Below are 14148 nucleotides of genomic sequence, written 5' to 3'. Positions count from 1 at the left end.
GAATCCTGGTGGGCATAATGAACACTCGGATTCAGATGTCAACTCAGTTCTGTTGCTGTAAGATCCAGCTGGACACGGTACAGGTGTTGATGAATTTGCTGTACAGTAATGTGCAACAGGACACGATCGTGGGGAAACTTGCTGATACCCTGCACAAACATATCCCGCTGGACATGGGGTACACTGTTCCTGCCCTACCCGAGCAGCAAAAGAACCAGGCGCGCAGGGTAAGGGTACGTGCGATCCTTCAGGGCAAAAGTGTCCCATCGGACAAATATCTCCAGAGCTAGATTCAAATGGTACAGGAGTGCTAGATCCTTCAGTACAGAAAAAGCCAGCCTTGCAATAGCCGTCGGGCTGCTCGTTTCTCTCACCGTCACAGTACATACCAGGCGGACAAGAGAGACAATCAAGAAGCCGTTTCGACGAAATGGCAGGATTGTAAGTACCAGGCGGGCACGCAATAGGGTAAGCTACACCCTCGGGGCAGTATCCACCCTCAAGGCAAGAAAAGTTCAAAGGTGTAGCCGACGAAGATCCCACGGGACAGTAATAACCAGCAGAGCAAACTCCGTTTGGTTCTATCAGCCCTGGTTGATCGCAAAACCTTCCTGGTAGGCATGGAGTGCACATCGAAAGGTTTTGAAGACTGGGATAGTCTCCAAACGTACCCTGAGGACACAATTCAGGCACTGCGCTTCCTTCGGGACAAAACGCTCCAATAGGGCATTCGTCTCCCATGGAGCTCCCTTCCGGGCAAAACAGACCAGCTGTGCAGAGGGCACAGTCTGACCTGTCAGTTCCCGCAGGCTCGGAGCGATAAGTCCCACCCGGGCAGGGCTCTTGAAAGGAATTTGAGGAACCGGCCGGGCAGTAATGGCCCGGAGCACAAAGGTTATACTTCCATGCACTGGAACCCAAAGGACAGAAATATCCTTGCGGGCAGACTTGGCAATCAGTCACGTTTTTAGCTCCCTTGTTGCTCATGAAAGTGCCTTCAGGACATGGAATTGGAATTGGCGTCCCTCGGGGACAATAATTTCCTCCGCTGCAATTATTAAGTATGAACTGGGGAAATATTGCGGTCCCAACAGGGCAAAACAGACCAGCTGGACATTGCTTCGTATCCAGCTGGTCAGCTGAGTTGTTCCACATTGTTTCACAGAAACGACCAGCCGGACACAGCTCGCATGACGTTTGTCCGAGATCCGAGAAGCGACCAGGTCCACAGGGCATAGGTTCAGTCATTTCTGCTCGTGGACAAAAGGAACCGCCAGGACATGTAGTACATGATGGAAAGGTGGAAGGTGATACAGTCATCGTCTTGCTGCTGGAAATTCCTGCTGACTCAGTTCTGTTTGAGCTTGAATATGTTCCTGCGAAGCAAGGAATCGCAAACGAAGATCCCTGGAGGCAGAAATTTCCTGGAGGACACTCCAAACAGCCTTCCACTGATGTGATGCCGACCTGACTGTTGTAAGTGCCAGCAGGACATGGAAATTGAAAGCTGCTCTCGGTGTTGGTCGGGCAGTAGTATCCTGTAGGGCATTGCCCACTCACCTTTGCCTCCCCACCTAGGCAGTAAAACCCAGGAGGACAAGCCGTGCACTCCGCAGCGCTGGCCAACTCATTACTTTCCGTGAATGTTCCTGGCGGACAAGGATATTGAGTTGGGAAGCTGGTCCCAGCTGGACAGAAGTGTCCTCGAGAACATTTCTGTATTGGTGCGCTGCTATGTCCCGTTCCGGTTTGACAAGCGAATCTCTCAGGGCAAACATCACAGTCAGAACGTTGCTCTAAATCTGTGGAGTTCAAATTCATTCTGCCAGCATCGCATGGATACTGCGTGGGGTAGATGGTACCAGAAGGACAATAGTGACCGAGCTCACAATTCTCCAGCGGAGCAGTCAGCGCTCCTCGCGGACATGCCATCCCGGCTGTACAGAGCGTACACTGACCTTGTTGCGAGTTCCCAGCAGCAGGTGAGAAAGTCCCTAACGGGCAAGGAGCTGCAGATCCACTTCCTGCAACACAGAAATGACCTATTGTACAAGTCTTGCATGCTGTCACAGAAGACATTCCATTGGAGTCCAGGAAGGTTCCAGCTGGACAAGGAACTGGGTAAGAGGTTCCATTTGGGCAATAGCTTCCCTGCGGACACAGGTATGATTCCATCTCAGAGGCGCCGGCACAGTAATAACCAGCGCTGCACGTCTTGCAAGAAGTGTACGAGAAACTTCCAATTTCATCATTGAAAGTACCAGCAGGACAAGGATATTGTGTTCCATAGGATGTCGCATTTGGACAAACATGGCCTTTGGGACAAATGTTCTGATGGTAGGAAACCGTTCCGCTGGGACAAAAATAACCCTGGGGGCAAGGGGTGCAGAAGACAATGCTTCTAGATCCAGGAAATTCATTGAAAGTACCGGCGGGACAGGGAGTGAAAATAGAACCTGCAGGGCAATAACCCCCTGGGGGGCAAAGGTCCTTGTCAGCATTTGGCTGAGATGCTGGGAAAGTGCAGTGGAAACCAGCGTCACATGGTTGACATGCCGTGAAACTGCCAGAGCTCCAATATCCCACGGAGCAAGGTGCGGGAGATCTGAAAGTAAAGGGGCACTCAAAGCCTGGAGGGCATGTCAAACAACTATCTCCTGATCCCACCCGATATGTTCCATTGAGACATGGGATGGGATTGGATGATGTATTTAAACATAAGAATCCTGGAGGACATGCATAGCAATCGCTCTGCCAACCTGTTGAGTATGTATTTGGAGGGCATGCAATTGGCTCAGGCAAACTTGTTGGACATTTGAAACCGGCGGGGCAAGGGGTACATTGGCTCTGGCCAGCGTATGAGTAAGAACCTTCAACACATGCGATCATAATGTTCAACTCTTTGTATGGACAATAGAAACCCGCCTGACAGGATGTACATTTCAAAGAACCTGCGTTAGCCCAAAAGCCATCTGGACACTCCTGCGGACGCGAATCTGGTGTTGGACAAAAATATCCTGGCGGGCAAATCGTACAAGTGCTATTCGGATTCAAGTTGTAGAATCCAGCTGGACAACGAGCCGGGTAAGACATTCCGTAATTATCGCACTGTGATCCGAAGGGGCAAACAATGCAGCTTGTCGTCTGACCTGGTGAGTATGTGCCGATGGGACAGATAGTAGGATTCAAAATCTTTGTTTTGCACTCGTACCCAGGTGGGCATGTCAAACATCTCGACATTTGACCCATTGAAAACTTTCCATCTGGACATAGGACTGGAGATTTTGCTGCATCCGCACATTCCATTCCAGCAGGGCAGTCCAAGCATGCACTTTGATTACCCAAAGAGTATGTACCAGGCCTGCAACGATCCCAACACTTGACGTACTTGAAATCAAATGATTGTAACAATGAGACTTGATATGGCGAGACATCCTGTGGGGTAAACATGGATACATTCGAATCGCAAAATGTGCAATTTTTTGAACAGCAAAAAAATCCAGCCGGGCATGTAGTGCAGGATGTTTGTAGACCGGGAGAAAACGAGCCGAGATCACAAGGAATGGGCAGCAGAGCTGTGGAGGGACAATAGTATCCAGCTGGGCATGGCGTACAATCCACACTGCCTGCCGAAGAATAGAAGCCTTGCGGACATGACTGGGGAATATTGTCACAGAACTCACCGGCGGGACATAGTTTAGGCAGATCAGAGCCTGCTTCACAAAACGTGCCCCTCGGACACACGTGGCATGAAGTAGACGAACCATTGGAATAGTAACCAGGAGGACATCCAAATGGACCAAGACCGAAAGGACAGAACATTCCAGCTGGGCATGTCGAACAAGAAGTACTCACGAGAGAGGAGTAGGTCCCTTGCGCACATCTAGAGCATGCTGCAGCATTTTCTACAGAATACCACCCTGGTGCACATGGTTCAGGCGCGGTGGAGCCGGGAGGGCAACTGAACCCTCCAGGACAAACATCGCATGCTTCTTGTGCAATTCGTGCATTGTATGTTCCTCCCGCACAGGTATAGCAGACACTGGAGCGATTGGGGGCAAATTTCCCATCCTCACAAGGCTCAGGATTCAAATTGCCCCGCGAGCACTTATGTCCGTTTGGACAATCGATGCACGATGTGGAAGCATGCACATCCGAAAACGTTCCATCTGGACAAAGCTTGCATTGACTTTGATTTCCAACAGAAAAAGTTCCCGGGTTACACTGTACTGGATGTTGCTGATTGTAGCATTGCATTCCTGCCGGACATGTTTCACAATACGCCCAACCAGAATCTGAGAAAGAGCCAGGTTCGCAATTGAGACAATGTGACGAGGAGTTCAATGAGAATGTGCCCGGAGAGCAGATTGAAGGATACGTGGACGCTTGTGTACAGAAGTATCCAGCAGGGCACTGGTGGCAAGATGATGACCCTTGACTTGAAAACGTTCCACCATCGCATGCATTGCATGCCTGTTGTCCTTGATCAGAGTAGTACCCTGCAGGGCAACTCAAAGGCCAAATAGTTGATGCATTGGGACAGTAGCTTCCAATCGGGCAATCTAAACATTCCGCACTTCCAGTTTGTGGCATGTACTTTCCGTGAGGGCACACATTGCAAGAGGAGCAATTTCCTTCGCAGAAGGTTCCATAGGGACACGCTAGTGATCTCCCATCAATACAGAAGCTGCCAGGTGGACAAGTCTCACATGTACTGGCCTTGCTATTCGAAAAACGACCAGGTTGGCATAGCAGACATGTACTGGAACCAGATTCAGAGAAGTATCCTGCCTCGCAAGGTAGAGGAAAAGCAACCGGAGAGTCGCAAATTCCAGGGCAATAGAAACCGGCAGGACATCTTTCACATGATGAGGCTCCAGATACAGAGTATTGCCCGGCTGGACACTCCGTACAGTTGGTTTGTCCGTAATCTGAAAAATACCCAGCAGAGCAATTCTGGGGTGGTAACCTATTGATACAGAACTTGCCTGGTTCACAAAAATTGCAGCTTGAAGAATTCGTAACGGAATATTGACCTGGCGGACAGTCTCGACAAGCGGTGGCGAGAGCTTCGCTGAATGTGCCAGGAGGGCAAGGTTCAGGCAGTAAATTCGTTGAGAAGCAGTATTCTCCAGCTGGACATGGAGTGCAGTTCTCTGCAGCCTCTTGAGAGAAAAAGCCGGCAATGCACTCTGAGCATGTCTGCTCACCTCCTTGTGCATATTTCCCAGGGGGGCAACGTGCTGGCAATGAATGATTCGCGCAGTAGTGACCAGGAGGACAAATAGTGCAATTCGATGCTCCTTGACCGTGCTCTGAGCAATTTGATGCAATACTTGTATAGTAGCCGGGTGGACAGTCCTCGCAAACAGTACTTCCTGAAAAAGAAAATGTGCCTGTTGGACATGGAATCGGTCCTGCACTTGGAAATACAGGATTGCACGAGAATCCAGATGGGCAAATATGACAATATATTTCGCCTTCAGCAGAGAAGTAACCCTCTTCACATTGTACCGGAAGCAGATCTGACGAGGGACATTTGTAGCCCGCAGGACACTGCAGGCAAATCCCCTGACCAATCACAGAAAACTGTCCACTTGCACAGCTTGATCCTACAGCTGTTGCCGTTGGGCAACTATATCCTGATGGACAAGATATGCAAGTGGTTGCATTGTAAGCAGGAAAATATTTTCCAGCGTCGCAAATCCTGCAATGACTTCCAGATTTCTGTCCTGAGATATTGGAATATGTTCCAGGAGGGCAAGGAGTTGGTTCTAAGTGAAGAAGGTCACAGAAAAATCCCATGGGGCATATGGCACATGTCGTTTGTCCTTCACGGGACCAAGTCCCAGCTGCACATCTTGCAGGCACATTACCTCTATATTCACAAGCAAAACCTGCTGGGCACAGTGAACAGGTCGATGAGACACCTAGGGAGAAAGAACCATCCAGACAAGGCTGAATTGTATCAATAGAACTGACATTTGGGCAAGCTGATCCCCGAGGGCAGGGAGTACAGGAAACTGACATGGAAGAGGAAACATACCCCTCTGGACATGAAACGACTGTAGTTGTATTTGGACAAGCAAAACCAGCTGGGCAGGGTTCGCAAGGAGGCTTGCCGTCACTTGAAAAGTAACCTGGTCTGCAAATCGTGCACCTGTAGTCTGGGTCACTGCCATCCGTGCAAGCGCTGCATGCTGAAGATCCGCATGATGAAAAAGTCCCATTCTCACATTGCAGACATGTTGTGGCGTGAGTGCCATTCGCATAATGATCTACTGGACATTGAATCTTTTCAATTCCATTGCAGAAATGACCAACCGCACACTCACTGCAGGAAGATTGGTCAAAGAATTGTCCAAGGGGACAAAAGTGGCAGGCTGACGAGCCACCTTCAGAATACGTACCCCACGGACAATCTAGACACTCTGATTGATTTCCAGACGAAAATTGTCCTGAGGAACACAGCATCGGCTGGATTGCTGAGCTAGCACAAAAATGACCAGGGGGACAGGGTTGGCATGACACAGAATTATTGAAAGAAAACGTTCCCAATGAGCATCTCTTCCTTACTCCATCCTTGCAAAAGTGACCAGCCTCGCAAACAGAGCAGGATGTGGAACCTGCAATTGAGTAGGTTCCATCCAAACATCTAATGCAAGCTTGGAAGTCAAACTCAGCTTCGTTTGGAGAGAAAGTTCCACTTGGACATGGTATCACGACAGTAGAATTTTCTGGACAAATTGAACCTGCTGGACAAATGATGCAGGATCCAGATAGGATTGAACTTTCCAATTGCGAATGAGTTTCGAAATACTGACCTGGAGGACAGACGTGGAACGAACAATTGTGCAGAGAGAAATTTAGTTGAATGTATAGAGAGGAAACATTGTCTTCATGCCATACTAGTATTGAAATAGAGGATCTGTTGTCCCATTGACCGTAGACGATCAATCCAGAAAATTTTGCAATCCCGGCAATCGTGTAACTTTCCAAACAGTTTCCTTCTAATTCGAGGCAACCCAGAAATCCGCCATCACTATCGTTGAGATCTAGTGTCATTCGAGTGTTTGTAGAGTAGTGCAGTAATCGATTCGCTTTGTCATATGTACCTACAGCAAGATCGAATGGCAGTCCAATAATCACGACATGGGGTGCTTCGACTAATTCTAGGTACCCGGGAAGGATACTGAAAAGGTTGCTTTCTGCTATCAGAACAACTGATGAGCAATTCATGGCAAAGAATTTGAGCGAAAACTTTGATCCATCGTTGAAATAAACGACAAGATCGGTGAATGTCACGTTTTGACTCGTGAGTAGAATTTCTCGATTTCCCTTCAACAAACTTGCTGGTTCACTGTTTTTGAAGAGCTGTGCTCTGATTGTGAGATTTTTTTTTTGAAACAGTTCGGCGCTTACGCTCAATTCAAACGATCCTAGAACATCAGACGCATTTCCACCCGAGGGCTGTTTCACAACGGAAGTAGAAGCAAAACTGCCGCCAACAATTTCAACCATCAGCAACAAAAAGAACAGGATCGATCCTGTCGAGATTTTGCAATATTTGCCTTTAGCACATCTGTGCAGATACGAGTTCTGAAACGATATTGCACAGGAAGCAGGAAATTTCAGGAAAGATCCTGCTACGGACTTTTTACGGAGGTCTGAAAAAATCAGTTTCAAGTTCCTTGGCGTACATAGTAGAGATGGGAAGAAAGAGCAATGTGCACTGTATGAGCTGGGAGGAGGAGAAACTGAGCGAGAGTAGGAAGAGAGGGAGGGGAGGAGGGGATGTCGAGTCGCAGACTCCTCGTCGCCATTGCGATCTTGATGAGCCATGGCAGAAAAAATGGCGGGTTGGGGGGTGGGGGGAATGAAGGAGAAAGGGTTTTGAGCTTAGAATCAGAGGGTGGGTGGGTAATCCATTTGGTAACGTGAGGGGGGTGGGGTGATAGTACCGGTACATTTCATACATGCATATGTGCAAAGCCAGGGTGGGTGTGATCGAATCTAGTAGGTAGGGTGACTCCCTAGAGGTCCCTCTAGAGGAGTCCTATCCAAATCAACTACCATAAATAAATAAGGTACCCCACCCCCGAATCGAGGCTTTTCTTTGTTATCCCCGATCCTGGTAACGGAATGAAACGAATTTTGACTTTTTTTGACTTTTTTTTACGTTAACTTGCTTGTCAATCAAAGCGTGGCAACGGGCGTGACGGGCCGGAGCTTCTACTCAAATGAAATCCAACATTGCGGAACATATTGTGCGTCATGAATTATCATTTGTACCCCCTTCGTGCATAGACATTTCCTACAACCTTACACCCTACCCTTGCAAAGCCATCCTGTGGTTTTTGGTACCCCCTCTTGTCACTACCCCACCATCAGATTGTATCAGAAAACCCATTCCTGCAGGCGCCAGACAGACTCCCCACCTACTAGAGGACCAGTCACAGCACGATTTGGTTCGAATACCTGCCTGCAATGTATCGAATAAAACCGATTCATCCACTACAATAGTACAGATTTCACTCAAGTTTTCTTGGCTGCACTGATTTGAATCAAACAGATCACCTCTCACCATCGGAGGGTGTCCGGTTGTCACTACCCCACCCCGACTATGAAATTCTACTACCCCTACCCACCCCTACCCCTCCCTGCTGGTACGGTTTTCAATCGCACTCAACTTGCACAGCGAATGGCCGAGGCTAGTACTGGCGCGAACATGGCAAGCAAGCGCTGTGACCTTTTTAAACTTTAATGATCATGCGCCCTTGAAACATGCACTACTGGCACAGGCCCCTGCGAGCCTGAGAGCTGCTACACTCAGCCTAGAGTGTCAGTCGTCGATCGGCAATGTCCAGAGAAGCGGCAGCATCTCTCTGCTAGCCTGTCTGTCACTACCCAGATGCTTGGTTTCAAGTTGCGCGAACTTAGGTCCTCAAAATGTTGGAGAAGAACTTCAACGAAGCAGTCACAGGGTTGGCCATCATGCGCTTCTCCATGATGTTGTCACGCAGTCCTTGCAGTCTCCCTGAGTCCGAGAAGGTCATCGTGTTTGTCTGTTGCCCCACCGATACCAGATCATCAGCTTGAAACCATCCTAAACCCACAAGGTTTCACCTGACGAAAGATATCGAGGTAATCTTGGGCCTTGCAATGGGAATTGACGGCGACGGTAAACTTGTAGACATCCTCGAGGGAAACATTTTCTTTATCAACGATGCAGCTCACTTCCTTCACCTGGTTCACCCTCTCAGTCACACCATCTGTTCATTACAAGTTGTCCGCAAGCCTTCACCTTGTTGCTGGCAAGGTCCATATATCTTACGCTTATGACGCGAAGTCGGCTGTCGCAAACCCTTTCGCCGTGGGCTAAGCCATTGTCGATGTTCTTGATGATCCTCGCCTCTATGGTTGCCCCAGTCAGCTGCTCGCTGCTGAAATTGAAGATCATCCTCCCGTGATAGAAGCACCAGTCACAGCAGTCACAGCAGTCACAGCAGGTGCAGCAGGTGCAGCAGATGCAGCAGGTGCAGCATTCTAAGCAGCATTTTGGTCCCCATCCGAACTCTACCTTTCTCGACACCTTGAGGCGATCTGAGCGCTCACACTTGACTCCCCCCGGAGTGAGGTAGCTGATGGGGATGGAAGTGATCTTGTCCTCAGCCTCCCTCACTCCCACATGCGAGTAGCTTCCCGAAGCAAATCTGCACCATTCGAGGCAACCGCACCATCCTGGTGGGAAGCAGCAGCAGGTGGTCCCTTGAATGCTTTCGTTGGCAGACGCCTCAAACCTGGCTTGGTGCCAGTAGAAGTACAAGTTCTTGTCTGTCAGGACGACATTTCCTTTGCCAGCAAGCTCTTCGTTCGTGTTGGGAAAGCCTAAGAAGCCAACAGTTTTCAACTCTGCAAGGAACGTCTCGTTGGGAGAGATGATCTGCTTGAGGAAAGCATGATCATGCACTGAGAGTTTCTCGAAGACACCCTGTGTTGTCTCTTGAGTGGACATCACTCGCTCCACTCTCTCCGCTGGATGATCTTCCGGAAACTTGTTCGTTATTTTCACCTTGGAACCATTCTTCCCGGCAATGCTCTCCACAAACGCCCTATTGATAGCTCCACTTTCGGCGAAGACTTCATTTGGGGGAACGAGGAGTGCTACTTGTATGTCCTGCCAAGTAATTACAACGTGTGAGTGCACCCTCCACATGTAAGTACTTCAGGCTTGAAACATGACGCGAAGGTGTTGTGCTTCGGTTCCTTGTTCGATCTTCTTGGAATGACTGGTTTTTGTTTTGTGTCTGGTTTTTGTTTTGTGTCGTACACGATGTCTCCAGAAAGCTTTTGTGAACTCATTTTCTTGTCTGTTATAGTGTGAGAAACACCAGTGTCGGTCAAGCGATGCGAAGATTGAGAGCAATAGAGCAAGAGACGAGCAACAACAAAGTGAGATAGAAGTTATAGTCTCAGTAGGTAGATTAGAGAGAGAGTCGGGATGCTTCAGTCCTCACCTCACTCTGAGAGAGGAGACCGAGGCGTCAAAACTTGGCAAAAAGAGTAGGGAGGGGGTACAGGTGGGCCGGCCGGGGGTTTCTCAGGAAAGTTAATTGGAGGGTTAATAGGAAGTTTTTGGTTTGATAGGGGGTTTACTAGGGAGTTTTTAACAGGAAGGTTTTTGGGATTAATAGGGGTGGTTGAATAGGGAGTTGAATAGGAAAGTTAATTGGAGGGTTAATAGGAAGTTTTTGGTTTGATAGGGGGTTTACTAGGGAGTTTTTAACAGGAAGGTTTTTGGGATTTTAATAGGGGTGGTTGAATAGGGAGTTGAATAGGAAAGTTAATTGGAGGGTTAATAGGAAGTTTTTGGTTTGATAGGGGGTTTACTAGGGAGTTTTTAACAGGAAGGTTTTTGGGATTAATAGGGGTGGTTGAATAGGGAGTTGAATAGGAAAGTTAATTGGAGGGTTAATAGGAAGTTTTTGGTTTGATAGGGGGTTTACTAGGGAGTTTAATAGGAAGGTTTTTGGGATTAATAGGGGTGGTTGAATAGGGAGTTGAATAGGAAAGTTAATTGGAGTGCTATGAAACACCTATGGCGTTCTGGCCTGTCCTTGGCCCATGTCACACTCTCGAAACGATCCGATTCGCCGGCCGCCGGGTTGGCAGGAAGTGTCACAGTGTTGTGTCTCTGCTTGTGAGAGGCCACACACGGAAGTAGTCCTGGTCGAAGGTGAAGAGGTCGAGGGGTTTGATTGTTGAGTTGTCCTTGGGCGAGAAGCAGGAGTGGCACACGTGGTGCCCACAGGGGTATCTGAGGTATGCGGGGCTGTTTTTCTCGAGGCAGACGGGGCAGACGTCTGGGACAGAGGATGGAGGGGAGAAGAGGACCGGGAAGTGCTTGCCGTCGTAATTGTCACGGCTTGCAGAAGCCGCAGATCCAGGGTGTGGGTTGTACAAGGCTGTTCTGGTAGCCTCTTGCAGATGCGGTAGTTCATGCTGCTGAGCGTTGGCTGGGTGCAAGCCTGTCATGGCTGGGTGCAAGATTTTGGCGGGAAACGAGGTTTCTATTTTGGGACCAGTTTTTTGACTCCAAGTGTGTTCCCGGCAACATGTCCGGAGTCCACAGTAAGCAGATATCCCACCGACCAATCTGGCTGCCAGTGGGAAAGGCTTGTTTTTCAATAGGATCATGCTGAGAGGCAAGAAACCAACAATATCACATCGACCTTAGTTGTAACAAGACAGTTTTTGCTCAAGACCGAGTTTAATGCAGACGAAACCAGAATTGAGGAGCACATGAGAGATAGGCTGTATCAGTGCTAGGATGTGAAACCCCAGCATCCAGACACGCTACATGCCGCCGCCCTGCCACGTAAGTCGTCTTGGTTTACAGGAGAGTTTTTGTTAACTCGGCCGGGCGCTACTGGCACGGCTGGCATACGCAGTGGCATACGCTCCATCAGTAAACGAGGCTCATAACCGTCGGAGCACAAGATTCTCAGCGGCCCGCCCGGGGCGGACTAGGGTCGTGTCCGGCGGAGCTGATTGCCGCCCGTTTTGATATTGATGATACTTCTCTGCGACTCAAACATGTGGGTAGGGGTGCTAATTTTGTCAATCAATTCCTATGACTGCTGGGACAAATAACGGCTCTGACAGGGGTGGGGGTGATGAAATGGAGGGTAGTATTCCCATTGAGTGAGGTTAATCGTAGAGGAGACGGGAGGGAGCCGGGAGGGAGGAGTGGAGGCAGGTCGTGGAAGTGCCATCATGAACAGATGCACGAGAATGGTCGGTTGGTCAGATGCTGCCAAGAAATGTGCATGTTTAGATAGATTCATGGTAGCAAAGCTTCATGGCAAGATTCTTGTCAGATGCAGATCGCTGATGTCGCTTCTTGCAGCAATTTCGACATTGAGGTGTGGATTACCAACACAGTATGCCATGAATCATCGTCAGCAAGGTGAACAATCCTTGGAATGATGCCCTTAGAATGCTTTTCTCCCGACTCTTCAATGACCTTTCCATCAGGATAAGGGATGGACGCTGTGGACATTCTGGGCGCTGCCCCTCGTTCGGAATTCAAGCCTAGAACTCGACCGCCTGCTAAGGACGATGGCGTGAAGGCACTGAAAGGATTGAGTCGAGAAGTCTACCAACTCACGGGGGTCAGTCCTGGTGAATCCTAACTCGTACTTCATGTTGCTCTCAGTGACTCTTTTGCGCAGTTCCCCACCAAGTTCCTAGCCACCCAGTCCCGTCGTTCGGCAAGAAGAGAAGTGCGATACTGAAGAAAGTTCAATGGGAGTTCCAGAGTTTCACGAATTCAGCACGAACCGATGGGCTGGAGCTAAAGCATTGGCAGAAAAAAGGGGTGAAATGGGATGAATACCCGTTTGCAAAGTTCAATAAGAAAGTGCAACTCCTCCTGTACAGCGATGAAGAGTATGAAACATTATTACATGTTGACGACTGGACAAGGCAGCAAAGCGACGAATTGATGAAGTTGGCGGAAAGGTTTCACTTGAATTTCATCTTGGTTCAAGACAGATGGGAGGTGAGGAATCAGTTTGATTGCCAAGTCAAGTTGTCGTTCCTCTGAAATTTCTGCAGGGGGACATCACTATTGAGATTCTCAAAGACAGATTCTATTTCATTCAAAGGAAGTTGACTGAGGCAAGGAACATAGCTGTCTCTGAAGGGGAGGAAAACGTGTTGATAACAAAGCCATACAATCGCCATGTAATCTGGATTTATTATGAGTTGTCGCTGACCTGTTCTGTTCAGCACGAGGAACAACGTAAGAAACTTTTTGAAGAGTCACTATCAAGGAGTGCCAATGAAGAAAAGCTAGAACAAGAGACTCTGGACAAAGCCAGAAAGATCGAGAACATGATGCGAAAGAAGAAGCAATCACAAAAGGGGAAGATTGTATCTGACACTTTCGAGCAAGTATGACCAAAGGAGAATTCTGTCTGCTCTGTCTGACTTTTTTCGATCTCAAGATTGTCTCTCCTCCGCCAGGGGGTGTCTTGTTAAGGAGCAACATGATACTTCCAAAGACCCAAGTCAACCAGAAATACTCCGAAACCCTGAAAGGTATCGGTTTCGACCTTCCGACAGCTTCCCACAGGTGGGCCAGTGCCGCAACTTACGTTAATTTGACTTTGGAACAGATTAGACAAGGCGTTCAAACTTCTTCTTGAAGATGTGTCAAGACTCTTTCATTGGTGTCCATTTCCCGAACAACCCCCGCCTTTGGTGGTGACACGGCAAACAGGTACACGAAGAATTCGGTGCCTGCATCCAAGGGCAAGGGGAAGCGTTTCAATGACAGTCCTGCCGGTGATTTGCACTCAACGTGGTAACAATTGATGTCGGTACAGGGAGTGATGGAGAAGTAAGGCTAAAGAAGAGCAGAAAGGGCTGATCTGGGAAGTTATCGAAGAATAGGTCAAGTTCTTGGAATCATTTTGAAGATAGGACAGATAGGAAGCGCAACATAATATCACCGCACAAGAACACATCTACAAAGATTGGAATATTCATTACAACCATTTTGAAGTGCTGTTTTAGACAATTAACCTTGGCCGAAGCAAACGATTTTTAAACATGCCATGAGAGCATTGGCTGATTGGAGAT

General features: G+C 48.5%; 6 protein-coding genes across 6 annotated transcripts; 1 reads left to right on the top strand and 5 right to left on the bottom strand.

Annotated features, from left to right (window-relative positions):
* Positions 1–3: 3 nt before the first annotated feature.
* On the bottom strand, positions 4–633 carry GUITHDRAFT_72334 (hypothetical protein; the record flags this gene model as incomplete). The annotated part of the gene is made up of 1 exon (XM_005831241.1): positions 4–633. A coding segment is annotated over one exon (630 nt), but the record flags the coding sequence as incomplete, so codon positions are not given.
* Positions 634–1365: 732 nt separating this feature from the next.
* GUITHDRAFT_72301 (hypothetical protein) lies at positions 1366–3822 on the bottom strand (the record flags this gene model as incomplete). Its single annotated transcript, XM_005831240.1, has 3 exons — positions 1366–1729; positions 1844–2042; positions 3588–3822. Coding segments are annotated over 3 exons (798 nt in total), but the record flags the coding sequence as incomplete, so codon positions are not given.
* On the bottom strand, positions 3736–5805 carry GUITHDRAFT_72373 (hypothetical protein; the record flags this gene model as incomplete). Its single annotated transcript, XM_005831239.1, has 3 exons — positions 3736–3989; positions 4176–4661; positions 5142–5805. Coding segments are annotated over 3 exons (1404 nt in total), but the record flags the coding sequence as incomplete, so codon positions are not given.
* A 3131-nt stretch (positions 5806–8936) lies between these two features.
* Positions 8937–10362, bottom strand: GUITHDRAFT_139858 (hypothetical protein; the record flags this gene model as incomplete). Its single annotated transcript, XM_005831238.1, has 5 exons — positions 8937–9065; positions 9127–9246; positions 9305–9433; positions 9581–10177; positions 10225–10362. The coding sequence occupies 5 exons, from the start codon at positions 10360–10362 to the stop codon at positions 8937–8939; spliced, it is 1113 nt and encodes a 370-aa protein (XP_005831295.1).
* Positions 10363–11178: 816 nt separating this feature from the next.
* On the bottom strand, positions 11179–11535 carry GUITHDRAFT_109768 (hypothetical protein; the record flags this gene model as incomplete). The annotated part of the gene is made up of 1 exon (XM_005831237.1): positions 11179–11535. The coding sequence occupies one exon, from the start codon at positions 11533–11535 to the stop codon at positions 11179–11181; it is 357 nt and encodes a 118-aa protein (XP_005831294.1).
* A 1010-nt stretch (positions 11536–12545) lies between these two features.
* GUITHDRAFT_139856 (hypothetical protein) lies at positions 12546–13936 on the top strand (the record flags this gene model as incomplete). Its single annotated transcript, XM_005831236.1, has 7 exons — positions 12546–12684; positions 12735–13063; positions 13120–13248; positions 13294–13458; positions 13512–13639; positions 13787–13851; positions 13893–13936. 7 exons carry the CDS (start codon positions 12546–12548, stop codon positions 13934–13936), a joined length of 999 nt encoding a protein of 332 aa, XP_005831293.1.
* Between the last annotated feature and the right edge of the window lie 212 nt (positions 13937–14148).

The sequence above is a fragment of the Guillardia theta genome (assembly GCF_000315625.1).
Source record: "Guillardia theta CCMP2712 unplaced genomic scaffold GUITHscaffold_41, whole genome shotgun sequence".
NCBI lineage: Eukaryota > Cryptophyceae > Pyrenomonadales > Geminigeraceae > Guillardia > Guillardia theta.
The sequence above is the reverse complement of the archived record's forward strand: the minus strand, read 5'-3'. Positions and strand labels throughout refer to the sequence as shown.